We start from the raw sequence: 16,933 nt of genomic DNA, 5'->3' as shown, positions 1-16,933 counted from the left end.
CTCCAAGCTGCTTCAAAGGTACCCAAACTTTGCCTCAGTCCAAGAGACCCTGCATTCACGTCCCTGGGGTCTGTGTCCTGTACACGCCCAGGCCCTGGCCCCTGGAAGGGCCAGAACTCCCAGGGAGGGGAGCAAGGTGGAAGGGTTCACCTGGCTGCCCTCTTTGTCCCCAGAGACTCTTCCAAGCCCTGGGGAGATAAAGTAAGAAGCAGCCCAGAGAGCACAGCATGTTCCCGGCCCAGAGACCATCCAGAGATTAGAGACTGGTTTCAAACTGCCCTCACACTTTCTAGTGAACACTAGGTTTGGTTAATAACATTATTTTTAAGCTCTATACATTTCTCCACACAAACTCCCACAATCTTCCTTCCAGTTTACGAGCCAGTTAAATTCTTGTGCTGTGCTACTGCCCCAGGTTTGGGACTGTTAAAAAAAGCATTAAAAATAAATCAAGGAGCGAGACCAGAACTAAACAAAAGGGTCGACGGGTCAGTGTGGTGAAAGGTACAGAGACACTAACTAGGGAAGAACTGATTCTAACTTTGGTTTCTCTTCACCACAAAGGACCCCCCACGATCACAGCAGAGAATTCGTGCTGTACTGCACTGTTCACACAAATGTTTAGGTTGAGTTGGCCTAGAGAGAGACAGATTAATAACCAGTAATAAACTCACTTGGCTGGACATGAAAGGTTGCTGCACAGACATTCCTAGGAATACTGCCCCTGCAGAATGGACTCCCTTTCAGTCAGTCATTCAAGTACTACGCCCATGCAGCTCGCACGTCACAGCATGCAGCACCATCCAATACCAACCTGTCACCCAGCGATGCAGTGTCGATTTTGATGAAACCAGCACAATTGATGAAGACCTTGGGTCCCATGTGACACATGGTGACTAGCTGCGTCCGGTTCTCCAGCCTTGTGTTATTTTGTTTCAGGATCTAAGGGAGGAGATTTTACATTAGCTTTGCAATGCAGCACACGGAGGGAACAGATATCCCAGCCCCGGTGGAAGACAGGCAAGGAAAAGGAGGCCTCAGACTGAATAGTGAGGGGTGCAAAGAGTATTTAGTACAGCCCCCCTGCTCCTGTCGCATTAGCCCTTGCCTTGCCATATAGGAAGCATCTCAAAGCTACCCGAAGGGAAGGTGTAAAAGCAGCACCACACCACAGGCAGGACTGCCGCACTTCTCAGGGTGAGGATAGGTACTTGGCCTTTCACTTTGTGCCTCCTAAAGCAGTCGAGTGTCCTGATACCACAGCACCGTCTGGCTGACACGACCGCCATCTCAGGAACTTGCTGGGATTGATGGATCGGCTGAGGATTCCTAGCCACACCCAGCTCCAAGTTCACTCGCAGTACAATAACCACACTCTCTTGGCCCCGTAGGGACAGTGCTGGCAAACACACCACGAGCGCAGGCCCTGACACTGTGCCTCCCAGTGCTGCAGCCATGATGCGGACTTGCACAAAGTAGCTTTAAGGCAACATCAGCTATGGGGTAGCTGAGACAGCTCCATTCTTACCTTGAGCAGGTGAGTCCCTTTGCGTGGCCCCAGGCCACAAACATACTGTAGCAGGGCCTGGCTGTAAGGGTGAGCAATTGCCCGATTGACGTCCACGCCCACCTCATTCACACGGTTTATGAACTCGCAGTAGAGGGCATTCAGCAGCTCCTCCTTCACCACATGTTCCTGCCAAGGGAGAAGGGGGTCACTCATGGGGCAGGTCTACACGATGCTGTTCAAAAGCAAATCTGGGCTGACTCTGGTCCTCAGAGGCGTAACCCCTCCCTTAAGCTCAAGGTGAGTGGAGATTTAACTTGGAGAAGAAGGCTACTCTAAGGCCCTGAGGCAGATGAGCACTGCGCTCTTGAGAAAGGGAGCAGGGAGGAGTCGCGCTAGTTGGACGTATCCTAGAACAGGTGGACGCCACGTTGGCTCAGCTTAGGGCCTGTTCCTGCTGTTGAAAATTCCCAGGCTTGTTTCTTTCTGACTGAGACCCCGGTAAGGAACAGTTAGTTACCTGCAGAGGGTGAAGCTTCAGACACAGGATATCCTCATCAGAGCTGCAGACCTGAGAAAACTCTATCAAGGGGTCCTGAATGCGGCGAGCCAGGGAGACGGCCTGGCGCAGCACAGGGGGGTAATCCCGGAACTCGTTCTGCAGAGGATCAGAGACGCGGAGTGAGGCTCTCACTGCTGCCAGTGCCCACACCGCTACTAGCACTAGCACCAGCAACAAGTGACACCAACGCAAAGAAACACCTTTCAGCGCTCAGGGCAGGTTGGGGGATGGGTTCAAAGGCTCCCAGGGCTCTTCTACAATTCGAAAGAAGGCTCCAGCAGAAAGGAGGAGAGAATAGTTCTAGTTCCGTTTTGTCCAGTTCCTCCCCATATTAGATAGGTTGCAGCAACTCCCTTCTGCTCAAGTGGGCAAGGCTCCGTCCAGACCTTGCCAATACATACCCACCGAGTCTCTTGGTGCATGGCTCTTCAGTCAGCCCCAGCAGGATCCCTTCACAAACCCCTTCAACCCCAAACCCTTACGCACCTCGGCCACGGCTTGATCACCATGCAGCAGCAGAGACCTGCAGCCTGCCTGAGGTGGTGGGATTTCAGTGAGACGGGTTATCCTCCCAGTGACCAGGGAAAGTCAGGCCACTGGGAAGGAGCACAGGAGGACAGGTGCTTTACCTCTGACTTCCTGCTGTTCATGTAGAGAATGGCCAGCTCATTGTCCACTAGCTCCACCCCAATGGAAGACAGCTGCTGCCCTTGATCCAGTTCATGCACAATCCGCTTGACGTCCTCCATCAACATCTGGGCATCCCTGGGGAGACATGGCCAAGGGGGATTGGGAGGAAGACAAAGAAAGCGGGACACTCAAATCACAACTGATCTCCAAGGCAGCTCCTGCAGTGGGCACGTCACACCCCCAGCTCCCAGCCCCTCCGAACTGACCATCGGCTGTAGGTGCTAACAGCAAGAGGCTCCGTCAGTTAAAAGCACCAAATCAGAAGCCAGCCAGCGAACTGAAGGATGCACAGCAGATCTCTCAGGGCATCTTAAGCCCAGTTTGCGGCTTAGACCGCTCTTACTGGTGAAAGGTGCTGGACTGGCAGCCCTGGAAGCCTTTGCTATACAACCACCGACCATGGACACTTGGGCAGTGCGAGCTCCCCGCTTCTGCCTGGTCTGAAGGAGAAGGATGCTCACTCGCCATGATCTCTTCACTCTGCTGCAGGGGCCAGCTGACCACTAGCAATGGGACTGAAGCCACCCACTGCCACAGGCCCACGCGAGAGGCGTGGCCTACCCTGCTCCAGGGCAGCAGGACGATCCCAGGCTAGTTGATCTGTGTGATGCTGGAGACAGCTGGGTTCTGGGACGAGCATTTTCACTTGGGGAGGGTGATAGGAGCAACTGACAGACACCGCCTCTGCGGGGCTAGGCGCACCATCAGCACTGCAGAGTGGCGAGCCAACGCCTCACCCTGTAGGATCTGCTGTGGGAGCAGCAGCAGAGTCCCACCCTGCTGAAGGCGCAACATGGACAGGTGGCAAGGGGCGGGGAGGGGGAGACGGAAGAAAAACGAATGGCCAGGGAGGGACGGTGTCGCGGGAAGTGGACGCCAGAGCTCATTGTACCTGTTCTCTCCTGCAATTGTCACCACATGAGGCTTCTTGTTCAGAAGGAATTTTTTCAGAGTTTCGATATCCTGGGCCTGGAGCACAGAAAAGGAAGCAAGAGGCTCCATGGAAACAGGACGGTTACTAGAGCTTCCCAGTACCACGCACTGAGCACACATCCCAGGCCGCAGAGCTCCATTTCACAGGGCAAATCCTCAAACCTACCTATGGCACTGACCTGCCACGACACTCTGCCAGACAGAACACAGAGCGGGGCTAAGCACTGGCTCCTGGCCCTTCCCAGATAGCCCCGGGAAGGGCCAAGCTGGTTAGAGGCTAGAGGTGACCTGCTCACAGAGTTACAGGGATAGAAGCCAGGAGCCCTTCCCGAGTTCCACTGAGCCATGCTACCTATTGCTATCTGGTGGGGCAGAGGAGAAGGACCCTGAAATGGCAGCTTGAATACTGCAGCACACGCAGGAGCTGTGACACAGGGGCAGAAGGACCAATTCAGACCATCTGTAACGAATGGGCAGCAAGGCCTGTTTCTGGCCTTTCCGTAAGCCGGATGGGCCTTTTCCAAAGGATCCCGGTGCAGCGAGCAGGGTCCCTCAGCAATCCCCTGCCCCTTATGCAGCGCTGGCCTTACGGCCCATACTGATCTGGTCTGCAGCAGAGATCGCTTTCCAAAGTGCTTGCTTACGACCCTCTCACCCAGCCAGAACATGCCCCCTCCTCGCCACTCACTGATCCTAGAGCTTAGTGCAGAACTCTTCCATTCACAAGCACATAGGTTTGCTCCCAATTCTGATCCACTGGCAGGATGCAGCCAGATACGTCTCAGATTCAGCTCTGACCAACATGCTTGGGATCGCTTGCTGCTGACTGCAGTCCACGTGCACTGTCCCACTTCAGTAATAAGCTAGGGAATACATCCCCCACCCCAGCTCACCTTCTTGTCCCGCTCCTCCTCCCGCCAGGCGTTCCGTCTCTTGGTGAAGTGCGGCAGCCGGAGGAAGTCTGTAACCTCGCCTTCACCATTAACAAGGGCACAGAACACGGGGTGGTCTCTGCAAAACAAACAGGGTTCCCCTGAAGCCACGGGAACAGGTAGTACGGCAGGTAAACTCAGGAGCAAACCTTTCCCTCGTACCTGGCAGAGGAGAATGCAATGCCCAGCACCCGAATTCCCTTCCCCTGATTTTCATCCATGAAATCATCGTCTTCCTCCACCTGCTGGTCTGGCCGGTAGGGAGACACCTTTAGCCAGTTGTACAGCTTCCGGCTGCAAGCCTGAAGGACAGGAAGAGGGAGGCGTGTGAGGGAGAAAGCCAGCCTCCCTCCCTTCACATCCCATCAGGCACACAGGCCTCCACTGGGCAAGGTGCAGACAGCGCCCTGCCCCGAGCAAGACGCTGGGGTGAGACACAGAACCCCAACAGAGCTAGAGATGCTGCTCCTTCCAGCCGGGACAGCCTGCTACTGGGAGTTCTTTGGGGCCAGAGCTCACTGCTAGGATCTATACAACCTCACAGGCCAGCAGCTCCCAGCACAGCACTCTGAGCGATAAATCTTGTCCCCGGGGAATCTGATTCTAGAGCCAAGGAATTACCTTGCTCACTGCTGTGGCAGTCAGGATTCCGAAGCACCAAGAGATTCCTGTTTCTTCAACACAGAGCTGGGCATCCTCCAGAGATATACTGTCCATGGTGCTCTAGCACATACTGGGCCCAGGGACTGAAGGACTAGAGCCCTGATTTGCAAGGTCTGACGGATAGAGTACCCTAGGGCAGGCAACCCCTGAATGGGCCAGTTAGAGTTGTATTTAACGTTCCTCTTTCCTTCCTCCCCAGGGAAAGGAACGAGACTGACTCACGAACGTTCCCGTGGGTCCATCACCGACCTCCTCCTGCCTCTTCACTATCCTCATGTACCCCCGTCAAAGGACTCTCTCCCGGACTGCCTCCTACACTTGTAATCTGTGAGTGTGACTCCAGCCCTGCCCAGAATGCAGGCCACGAGTCAGCATGGGCCCCGAACACCTCTCACACCTCTCACCTTAATGACATACTCTTTGGCCTCCACCATCAGCTTGTTCTTCAGCTCTTTAGCCATCTGCACGTAGAGGAACTGGTTGAGGGAACGCTCGATGGCCATCGTGCGCTGACGATTCCACTCCTGCACCTGGTGGCTGAACTCGTCGCGGTAATAGAATTGCTTGATTTCCTCAAAATACGTCTGGTCACTCCCATAACTGTGAGAGGAGAGAGACGGAGGGGCTGTCACGCCAGCACCTGCTGAGTAGCCTGGGCCTCAGGAAATGGGGTGCCCTCCAGCCTTCCAAGTCTGCTCCCCAAAGCGGATGTGGAAGTGCTACAGGTCCCCAGAGGTCAGTGCCCAGCTTCAGCCCCGCAGAGCCTCTTCTGCCCTGCTGCTGAGGACTATGCCCCAGGAAAGGGGGTGTCAGGCTGTCACCCCGTAGACCCTCCCACAGCTGACCTGCTTTGCTCATGCTGGGGTCTCTCTATTTGTGGCCTCCTCCTGCACGTGCTCCTAGTTACACTGTCGCTGGCAGAGACCTGTGCTGCGGTGAGGTGGTGGCTCCTAAGAGCCGGGGAGCTCCCTATTGGTCAGCCTCAGGGAGGCGCTTGCTCTCCCCATATTCCCTTAGCCAGCCTGCCAGACAAAGGGCTGGTTTTACTCATCTGAGGGCTGTGCTAGCAACTTGCCTGGAAGCCCAAAGCCCCCCCAAGTCCACATAATGAGGGGCAGTCTGCAGAGACCAGCAGGCCACAGCGTGCAGCCATCCCTCTAGGTAGGAGCAGCCTGGTGGCTGTAACAGCTGGAGCACTGCACCGGGGAGTTCCCATATTCATGGGCCAGCTCTCTGTGGACGTGGAGGATGGCTCCACATGCTGCACTTTAGGTGCCTCTGTTGGGATAAGCCTCGTCCATCACCCCGCTAGGACTACTGTCCTGATACCAGGATAGATATGTAAGGCCCTGTCTCATTCCACGGCATTATCTCAACTGCTCCTGTGTCAGTGAGCCCGTGAACCTGGCTGCCAATGAGAGAGGAACAGGGCTCCACTGCACGATGGAGCACCAGAGGGATGAGAGCTGGGACCAGGGAAGTTGGCAGAACTAGCTCGGCAGTGGGGCGCTGTCAAAGGGGCTCCGAGGCTATGGGGACGTGGGGGGGAATGCTTGGGCAGAGCTGGCCTCACCCCTCAACGCCTTTCATGTCAATACTGATGTCGATGCTCAGCAGCCCCTCCTCCTCAGCCAGGCAGATTTTCAGGAACTGGTCATCTCGCAGCTCCTTCACGGGCTTGTTCTTCAGGTACTTACAAGAATATGCATAGTGGGCTTCATCAACGTCCTGCCCCCGGAGAGAGGAGACAAGACACTAGTGAGTCAGCACCGTGGGGCCTTGGGTAACCGAGTGCATGGAACAAGACCAAACACCCCCCACCCCCCAACACACACACACCACGCACACTAGCAGCCAGCCTGGCCATGTCTACACTATGCGGACTATAGTGGTGGTGCTGTAGCTACGCTGGCATAACCCAACAGCCTAGGTGCAGCCTACACCGACGGGAGGGGTTTCCCAGCGATGCAGGAACACCGCCCCCCGAGGCGATGGTAGGTAGGTTGATGGAACCATTCTTCCATCCACCTAGCCGCGTCTACACTCGGGGTAAGTTGATATAATGACGTCACTCGGGTGGGGATCTGTGAAACCTCGGAGGCACTTAGTTATGTTGACCTAACATTCAAGCAAAGACCAGGTCTTAAGGTCAAGAAAGGTTCTTTGAGATCCCCTGATTTCAATGCCTGCCAAGTTGCATTGCCCTTCCCCAGAGTCTGAACAGGACTCCACAGACTGTCCCTAGCCCTCCCAGGGAATAAATGCTGGCGTCAATGTCTTGGCAGCAAAGGCTCAAGCCCATGAAATGGTGGGAGTTAACGCTGTGGCAGCCTGCTGACGAACTCCTGAGGTAAACCCCACGCTGGCCTCTCACCCCCCCAAAGTGTTCATGCCCCATCGAGGACCAGGTAGGAGCAGGAGCGGACCCCAACTATACACCACCAGAGAGGTCTTGAAGCTGCCATGGTGGGCTTCATCCAGCACTCCCCAAGCCGGGCTCCAGCACACAGCAGATGCTAAACGCTAAGCATTGACCCGAGGATGCAGGCAGGCAAGGCCGGACTCAGCACTTTCCTTCGAGGCAGAAGGAGCACGCACATTATTGAACCATGCAAGAGTGATCGGCTGGCCTAAGCCCAGCCCCCAGCAGACACCCCTGGGAACAGTGCTCCACTCCCTCACCTTTTTACCCTTCTTGGTCGGTGCAATGTTGAGTTTGGCTCTCTCTTGGAAAGTCTGTCTCAAGACCTGCCTGACGAGCGGCTCTCGGGCTATCTGCAAGGCCACCATGTAGCGGGCTCCTTCCAGCACAGCCTCAGGGGTTGGGAATTGACTGAAAGGAGACACAGGATGTGAGAGCACCTGATGTCATCTCTCCCCACACATCCCAAAGAGACCATCCAGGGCAGCACCTGCACACTGACCTACACACGTAATCCTTGGCCAGCTCCAGCGGCTCTGCTGGGAACTGCTCCGTCTCATGACGCTGGTAACTGTCCCGAAGATTCTCTCCAAACTGCTCAGGCGTCAGACCAAACTTCTTAGCCAGGCCATCTAGGGCAGAGAATGCACAAGTATGCAAGGAAGTGCATCTTCGTACATGCTGATCAAAACCACCCACCCACATCCAGTAGACAGGGCCCTGGCTCCTCTGAGTAAGGGCAGCTGCTACGCCGGAGTGTGTTAACACCTGCCTCCACTCTGCAGCCAATGAGTTCATTTTATCCTTGTGTGGTGTTGTCGTGGGGAACTCATGCTACGTCCCATGGAATCACTGTGTGATGACAGACAAGTAGGATAGGATGATAGGCATACCAGACTGACAAGTATTCAGGAGTGATGAGTATGTACAGTAACTCCTCACTTAACGTCCTCCCGCTTAACGTTGTTTCAAAGTTACATTGCTGCTCAATTAGGGAACAGGCTCGTTTAAGGTTGTGCAATGCTCCCTTATAACATCGTCTGGCTGCCTGCTCTGTCCAGCTTGTAAGGTTCTGTGGAAGGGCAGTGACTTTACAAGGGAGCATTGCACAAGTTCCTCTTCTTCACCTCCTCTTCAAACAGCTGTTTGGCAGCGCTTAGGACTTGTGGGGGTCGGGGAGGATGCGGCTGCTCCGGAGAGGAGATGGAGTGGGGGTGGGAAGAGGTGGGCCTGAGTGGAGCGGGGACAGGAAGAGGCAGGCCTAGAGCATCCCCTGGCAAAGCCGGCGCCTGTTCTTTTCCGGGGAAGCAGCTGCTGCTGCGGTGCTTCCTAGCGTCCTTGCCTGCAGTGGGCTGTGCCTGTGTGGGGTAAGCCAGGGGTACCTCCCAGCACAGTACTGGTCAGTACATAATGCCTTTTGTCTGCCCCCAAAAAATTTCCTTGGAACCCAACCCCCTGCATTTACATTAAATCTTATGGGAAAATCGGATTAGTTTAACGTTTCACTTAAAGTTACATTTTTCAGGAACATAACTACAACCTTAAGGGAGGAGTTACTGTATTAGGTATATAAGTAAAGCACGTCTGTAAAGCATGGCCTACAGGCTAAGACCTGTAAGATTTCAGCTTAGTCACCATAGACCTCAGGCGTAAGGAGACTTGACACGAGTGACTGACCTAAGATTGACCCTATGCCAATAAGCCCACAAGATTACTGTGAAGGATGTGCCAATAGGGGATGTTATGGAAAACATGTACCCATCCAGAGCACAAGCCACCTGATTGGAACATCATGGAAAATTCTGTCCTGACTGCAAGTTACCCTGGAAAGAGGTTGATGCAAGTATTAAGACGCTATAAGTAAAAGGGGAACTAAGAACAGGCTGTGAAAAGCAGGACACCTCCAAATTTTGGGGGTATGGAAGTACAGATAAGGAAAAGGGGGGGGTTAGAACCTCCTGCACATGCATAAGGCATGGTCAGAACAAGATAAAAGAGGTTCCCTGGTGGGGCTAAAGTGGGAAGCCCCGAGGGGAGACCCCCGCAAGAATCACCCCTCTATTGATGCCCACCTGTTGAGAGATCCACCAGACTGCACAGTACCTTTGGCACGCGAGTACGAATACAGCCTCGGCTATTGCTTGGGCCCTCTCAGCTTGTGTGGATGGGTATGTGCGTGTCACTTACAATACAAACAACATTTTTTTTAACTTATAGCTGTGTGGTCACTGGATTAGCTCTTCATGCGCTCCGAAGAGTCGCCCAGGCCAAGAGACCCCTGAAGGGTAACCGTCACCCTACTGAGCTGAGCACCGCAGGAGCCACGCTCACTCCTAGGGATGTTAGAGTTTAACACGGAACTACCAAGTCAATTTTTAAATAGAGGCTACGACTCCCAGGCCTGATGATGCACTGCCTAGCAAGGCATGCCTGCAGCCAGCGCATCATGATTCACCAGGTGGAAGCCCTTACCCAGCCCAGCGGTTTGACAGATGGTGTACATATCCCTGCGGGATGCCTGCTTCAGCTCGGGCCCCTTCTGCTCTTCATCTTCTGCATCCTCTCCTTCACCTGCAGAGGAACAGTGTATTCAGCGCGGTGTCTATAGGGACACTCGTTAGACCCCTGCGGTGCTGGCTGACAGAGCAAGAGTCCTGTGTACTCTGCTACAAGCTGGAACTGCCCCTGACCCAGGGCCCCTGGATTCTGGGGCACTTCAAACTGGAGCATCTGCTGCAGCTTAAGACAGCTGACCAATGGACGGGTGCACTGAACAATCAATACCGTACCAGCGGGCCACGGAACCCGACAGTAAGTTCAATTGTACTCTGCTTCTACAACTTTAATTGTCAGCGTGCTGCAGAACTTTGTACTGAAAACCCATAACTGCCTTATGTTCCAGGAGAAGCTGGCGGTCTTGGCAGCTAGTCGAGCGGCATGTGGGCTTTCTGGTACCTGAGAAGCTGTAGGATGTCGTTTGGAATCATATTGGCTATGAATGGATTGGACTGATGGAGGGGCACCTGAACAAGGGCTGGTTTACAGAATTCCACAATATGGCTGACTCAAAGCCACCCTCCTCTTCAAATCCTGGGGGTGGGGCCTGCTGGAATACAACGCCAGGCATTCAGTGCTCTAGCTTGATCTGCAGGGATGGTGAAATCGACAGCTTCCACAGGCTGCACATGCAGACCGAAGATGAGGGTGGCTGCAACTTGCTCCAGTGTAGATTAATGAGCGGTAGAGCTCAGTCTCCCGGACAGATCAAGGGCTAATTTCAGATGGAAGGGAGCGGGGGTGGGGCTACGTGGATCATGTGCACACATACCCGTGTAGGGTTGAGGAAGGAGCAAGCGTGCTGCCTCTAAATGTCGCACAATTGTTTTAAAGCAGCAGCTCCAGCTGCCCCAGGATCACAAGAGCGAAAAGCCTAACTCATTTGGGACAAACCTTCCGCCTCTTCCCCATCCTCCCGGATTCGCTTGTGCTTCTTTCGGCTGGCTTTGGCAGCATTCTGCATCTTGGGGATGTCTCGCCCGTAGTACAGCAAGAAATGGTTATACACGTCCTTCAGCTCATCCATGGACTGCACGTCCTTCAGCCTACAGTGTGCAAAGGCAGCATGTCATTCCCACGTGGCCCTGAGCTGGGACCTGTGCACAAGCAGCCAGCTCTGCGACTGATTAGTCCGGCAGAGGCAGAACTCCAGTTATTGCCCTCTGAACACTTACAGTCTGTTTCCCGTCTCTCTGGCTTCCCAGGGAAACTCACACAGAGAGACATTGTGCTGCTATGTGATCGTTTCATACTGAAAAGGTGTTTGGTGCTGGGATTTTGGACAGCACGCCTATCAGTCTGTAAGCCACTTGGGGATGAAAGGTGCTGTATAAGAACACAAAAGGTTATAGGACCATACCTCTCCATGTCAGTGGTATCAAGCGCCCTTATCCCATCAGCCAAAGGTTTGTCCGGATCAGCAGAGATTTGCTCGTACTGATAGGCCTGCATCTTCTCAAACAGACGGGTCAGGTTCTGCTTGCGGATCTTCAGCTGGGTCCACTGTAACATGGTAGCAGAAATAAGTGTGTGCTAACCCCTCTCTGTCTGGAACCCACTGTCTGTGGCCCTGTCTCACTGCTACTTCTTCCCCTCCGACCTCGCTGGCCAAGGCAGGTCCCTAACCACCCATGCTGCTGGTACTAGAACAACATTCGGCAGCCAGGAAACATCTCCAACAGCTCAGCCCACGTCTGATAAGCACGGCAGGTCTCAAAGCAGAGCAGGCTTTGGGCAGAGGGCACCAGGAGGTCCTGGCTCACTGCTGCTGTAAGAGTCACTAGACCACAGACAAGTTTAGGAGAGAGAACAGGGCAATCCCTCCCTTCCCAGCTAGGTATTCCCCATTGCCATATGGGGGCAGAACCCCAAGTAAAGGGACAGCCTGGTCTCCAGTGTCAGGAAAACAGGCTGCAGCGTACCTGTGTGGGGCTGGATATACCTAGCAGCCCTGGGGGTCGGGGACATGGCCTAGCTGCTGATGAACTAACAGTGGGTGGGAAACGCAGTGCGTCTGCTGAAGTCTCAGACAAGCACCATTCTAGAGCAAACCCCTTGCCCCTCACCTTCTCATCCCACTGCCAGACCCTCCAGAGGTCATTGATGTGCAGCTCCGGCTCGACGTACTCCTTTCGGTAGAAGGCGATGAATGGGACCTAGGTGGGAAAGGAGACCCATCAGTGCCCCCTACTGGCAGTCAGGAGTATGGAGAAACGCAGTTACCCCAGGTGGTGGGGAGGAAAAGCTGCCAGGACTGCACACAAGGGCTGTGGGGAGCTGCCGTCTCCTGCCTTGCTATGGCAGCGGATTTAGCCCAACCCCCATGTGCGGGACTCTGGCAGCCCCAGGCATTCGGCAGCATGGCGTTGCCCTCCATGTTAACTCCCACAAGAGTAAATCAAAGGGGCTCTCGGTCTCTAGGTAGGGGTGCAGGCGCCAGGTTGGGCTGAGGTGAGTGTGGATTACAGGTTACAGCCTCAGGAGTTCTGAGCTCGTCCCGCCTTCCCCTGCAGCTGCTCTGGCCCCTGCAAGGCCAGGGGCGCTCGGAGCAGGTCCCCCCCCCGTGCTGGCCCCTGTGAACTCTTTCCATTGGCCCCAGTTCATTGGCAGCCGCGGCATTAATCCTTCACATTCCCAGGTAAAACTAGCTTTGAGCCTTGCTCCCAACCCTCCTGCAGAATTGCGAGCTACCTCGAAGTGCTGATTCCTCATGAAGTTCAGGGCTTCTTTAATCTTCTGTATGGTGCTGGGCCCCTTGCGGCTGAAGCTGCTACTGGCCTGGCCCCGGTCCAAGTAATCAGAACTTTCCTGAAAGAGGGAATATCATGTCTAACGCTTCCCACAGCCCCCTCCCCAGGACACTGGGCAGACCGGCTTTGTCAATGGGGAGACAGGCCTAGCCCAAGGGAACGTGATGTCCCCAATTAACAGACACTGGTTTGAGAGCCCAAAGCATCAGCCCTTTGTGACTCAAAGTGCAGCTTGGATGAAGCATCTGATGGAGGTGACTGAGGGGTAGCAGCGAGCTGATGATTAACAACACTCACTACCCCCACAGCACTGCTCCAAGAGCTTCATGAACTACAATGCCTCAGGGGCCGCCTGAGCGAGGCATCACCACCTTCAATTCACAGAGGGAAACTCAGCCAGATGCAAAAGCGACCTGCCCAACGCCAGAGAGAATCAGTGGCAGAGCAAAAACAATTCAAGTGTCCTATCCCCCATCCTCTTCCTGTTTCACCACTAGATGGGTAAGGAACCCAGGCATCAACTGTCCTAGTAAATTAGGTACCACCTCACTCCAAGAAGAGTCCAGGAAGAATTTCCCCAAGCAAAGCATGCTGGAAAGTTAGAACTGTAGCCACCTCAGACCCAGGGTCCAAGGAGAAGGCTGTTACCTGCAGGGAGATGGTAGGTGTGGCAAAGGCATTCCTGTAGATCCAGTCAGCTTCCTCCTCCAACTCATCATCTTCAGCACTCTTCACAGGGATGGAGCGCAGCTGTAGGTGAAGGGAGGGCCAGGTATCACTTGTGGCTTGCATTACACATCAGTTCTGAGGGGCCCACAACCGTTCCTTTCATTGTGCACATGCCTGGGAGGTCTCAAAAACGCCTGCACCCTAGGGGCTCCATTGACAGCAGCTTTTCAAAGCATGCATCTTTGGACTCCGGGACCTACCTGTGCCCAGCTTCATGCTAGGTCACCATCAGCTCGTTCTTTTGGGAATCACTGGCAGAAAATTCGGCAAGGGGTGCACAAGTGACACTGCCAGTCAAACCAGAGGTTCCCAAACCACTTGTGCCATGACCTCTTCTACGCCAATTGCTCTGCACCCCTTGGGTCTAGCCCTGCCACATCAGCACTATCCCTGCAGGAGCCACACAGAGCGCCAGTGACTGTGCCATCAGAGTCTTGTCTCTCTCAGCATTTCATCTTCCCCACCTCGTCTATCCCTGGGCTCGCTCCACCTGTCACGTGACAGTGTAGCAGGGCATGACAAGTCTGGCTAGGCCCCACGGCTCTTCCCCCAAGAAGAACGTGGCACTCCCATGTGCATGGCCCATTGATTCGAAGAAAAAAAAACAACCAATCCAAATTCAATATTTAAAAGAAAAAGGTCCAGAGCTGCTTCACGCATTTCATTCCCAGGAGGGTGGGTTCAAATGTCTGCCAAGGGTTCAGGGGCTGGGGGAGGGCAGAGAACTTTGAAGGTTCCAAGGGGGTCAGGGCTATGGGCAACGGGATAAAATTAAAAGAGGGAAAATGGAGTCTGAATCTCAGGAAAAATCCCAAGTGCAAAATATGTCAGGCTGGGGAACACCCACGGCAGGACATAGCGAAAGCGCCAATCGCTAGGGTCATTGAAGAGGAGGTTGTATTAAGCACTAGAAAACGTCTTGTGGGAAATATCCTGCATTAGTTAGGCTGGGGTACAGACAAGGCTGGAAAGTCCTAGCAAGCTCTCTCTCCCCTTTTCAATCTCCATTCTCATGGTGAAGAGCTGTAATGGATGGGATCCAGCACCAGGGAGAGCTGGGCAAAGCTGGCTGGCAGCTGGGGAACTGTACTTCACACCCACGTTGGCAACACAGACATCCAGTGGCCAACGGGAAATCCACTGCAGTTCCCGTCCTGCCTTTTCAGCACCAGCACATGGGCAGAAGGGAACCAGGATCCTAGCCCACACCCCCAAAGAGCTGCACTACAGACCATCAGCTCTCCCTCTGCTCTCGCTGGCGGCCAGGAGGCCCTCTCAGCAGCACGGCCCCCCTCACCTGGAACCTCTCTGGCATGTCGGTCACACGGATCTCATTGTCCTGGTCTGTCAGGTGACTGCTCTCCAGCTCACTGGGCTCGTACATCTCAAAGATGCTTCGTCGACTGACGCGCTTCTTGGCAGTCTTTTTGGGTCGGACGCGGATCTCCCCTTCGGCCTCCTCATCCTCGTACTCATATTCCTCCTCCAGCTCCTCATCATACTCATTGTACTTCTCAAATTCATCATAGTCAAAGTCCACTCCGAAGATCTCCTGAGCCTCTTGCAAAGCGCTGGAGGAGAGACAAAGCTTCATTAACCCCCAAGTTCCCTGAAAACCCTTCTCGCTGGGTGTGCGTACCCAGGCACCTGTGTTCACGGTTCACAGCTTCAAGTCGAGCATGGCAGGGAATGGGTTGGATGTTTACATAGCTCATGAAGCTTCACTCACAGCACGTGCTGCTTTGTGCAGAAAGAAGAGGTATCTAATCAATTTCCAATTAACTTGCTCCCAAAACCTTGCCCCTCCCAGGAAAAGCCTGGGCACTACAGCACTGTTCTGTGATGGTCAGGGCCCGATGGCAGGGCCTTCTCATTTACCAGGAGTTTCCCCCAATGCCCTTTTCAGGAAGCAGGGAAATAAGTCTGCCCAGAGCAGAGGAACCTAACACTTTCTCCAGACCAGCTAAACAACTGGTACTCTCAGCAGCACTATCCCGAGAGCAGAGCCTTCAGGCCCAGAATGACACCTGTGCTCTCAGCGGGAACTGGGAAAGTGACAGGGAGAGGGAGTGCCTCGCCCCAGCACTGGGTGAAGTGAATAGGAACAGCACTCCCGAGGTACCAGTTTGGACAGAGGATGCAGATAAAGTATGGGCCTGGCTCAGAGAGGCATGGGGATGCCCCTGCTAAAGGACTGGTCGGTGTCCTTGCAAGAAAGGGGCAATCTTCTACAAGGGAGGGGAGATTTGGCATTTCAGAGGGTCACAAGCTATGGACTTGGACTCCTGGATTTCATCTTAGCTTGGTTTCCCTAGGAGGGTCCCAATGTGACAACAAGGGGATAGGGAGGAATTGGCCAAACTGCCGTTGTGAGGGCTGAGGAAACCGAGTAGCCTCCCCACAAACCTCTGCTTCTACTTACGCATCTGTGTAGCCAGGGAGCTTCTTCCGCCACTTTGGCTTCTTCAGAGGTTGCCCATCATCATCCACAATGAAGTCGTCAATGTCTGGACACAGAACGGGGTTTAGGTTATTCAGAGCTCTGCTAGCGCGTACCCAGGCGGCCACATAGACAAGCCTTTGCTACAGGTTTCAGCTATTGCTGGGTGCTAACCTAGCCAAGCCACCCATACCATCCAGGTGCCTGCCGGGAAGTTCTAACCCCTAGAGCTCCAGGGATCAGCCAGTGCTAAGCTCACACTCCCAAAGATTAAGAGAGCTTTGTAAGGCAAAGCCACCACAACCACAAAAAGCCTCACTGGGGGGCTATCAGTCACTGGGTTAAATGGAAGGAATACTTGCAGTCCATCCCCTCCCACTGGCCAGTGATGTTGGGCTGCTGCCTGAGGGAGGACTTCCGGCAGCAGCAGGGCCTAATGGCTCAGAAGTTGTGCTATCAAATGCCCAGAGACAGGTACTCTGCTCCCTTCATTTGAAGCTGTCACTACCACCATTCTGGGGCAAGTGAGGCCAGAAGAACAGCAACTCTAAGCAATTATCTTCCCTAACCACAGCCTGGCCACATGTGTACCCCGTGGCTGTACACTTGGTCTGGGAGGTGGGTGCAGAGCATGAACAGCAGCGAGTTCACTCCCACCCTGGGAGCAATCAGTTCCTCCACCCAAACACTGGGCACAGACAAAGCTTCAGATGCACAAAGGCCCGAAGTGCAGGGAGTGAAAGCACTCG

The 16,933-nt window shown here is 54.2% G+C and overlaps 1 protein-coding gene across 2 annotated transcripts in view; it reads right to left on the bottom strand.

Moving 5' to 3' along the window:
* The window catches only part of SUPT6H (SPT6 homolog, histone chaperone and transcription elongation factor), a 41,795-nt gene that overhangs the window by 13,506 nt on the left and 11,356 nt on the right, over positions 1-16,933 (bottom strand). For both annotated transcript variants that reach the window (XM_054008115.1, XM_054008116.1), the window contains exons 6-24: positions 16,167-16,251; positions 15,042-15,315; positions 13,664-13,765; positions 12,957-13,073; positions 12,332-12,421; positions 11,626-11,768; positions 11,160-11,311; positions 10,182-10,280; positions 8,212-8,341; positions 7,970-8,120; positions 6,861-7,015; positions 5,692-5,887; positions 4,787-4,926; positions 4,586-4,703; positions 3,652-3,728; positions 2,699-2,834; positions 2,028-2,165; positions 1,529-1,696; positions 815-942 (exon numbers count right to left, since the gene is read on the bottom strand). In XM_054008115.1, the coding sequence (XP_053864090.1) occupies positions 815-942; positions 1,529-1,696; positions 2,028-2,165; positions 2,699-2,834; positions 3,652-3,728; positions 4,586-4,703; positions 4,787-4,926; positions 5,692-5,887; positions 6,861-7,015; positions 7,970-8,120; positions 8,212-8,341; positions 10,182-10,280; positions 11,160-11,311; positions 11,626-11,768; positions 12,332-12,421; positions 12,957-13,073; positions 13,664-13,765; positions 15,042-15,315; positions 16,167-16,251 (2,599 nt within the window). The remainder of the gene's footprint in view (positions 1-814; positions 943-1,528; positions 1,697-2,027; positions 2,166-2,698; positions 2,835-3,651; positions 3,729-4,585; positions 4,704-4,786; positions 4,927-5,691; positions 5,888-6,860; positions 7,016-7,969; positions 8,121-8,211; positions 8,342-10,181; positions 10,281-11,159; positions 11,312-11,625; positions 11,769-12,331; positions 12,422-12,956; positions 13,074-13,663; positions 13,766-15,041; positions 15,316-16,166; positions 16,252-16,933) is intronic.

Source organism: Malaclemys terrapin, chromosome 18 (genome assembly GCF_027887155.1).
Source record: "Malaclemys terrapin pileata isolate rMalTer1 chromosome 18, rMalTer1.hap1, whole genome shotgun sequence".
NCBI lineage: Eukaryota > Metazoa > Chordata > Testudines > Emydidae > Malaclemys > Malaclemys terrapin.
The sequence above is the reverse complement of the archived record's forward strand: the minus strand, read 5'-3'. Positions and strand labels throughout refer to the sequence as shown.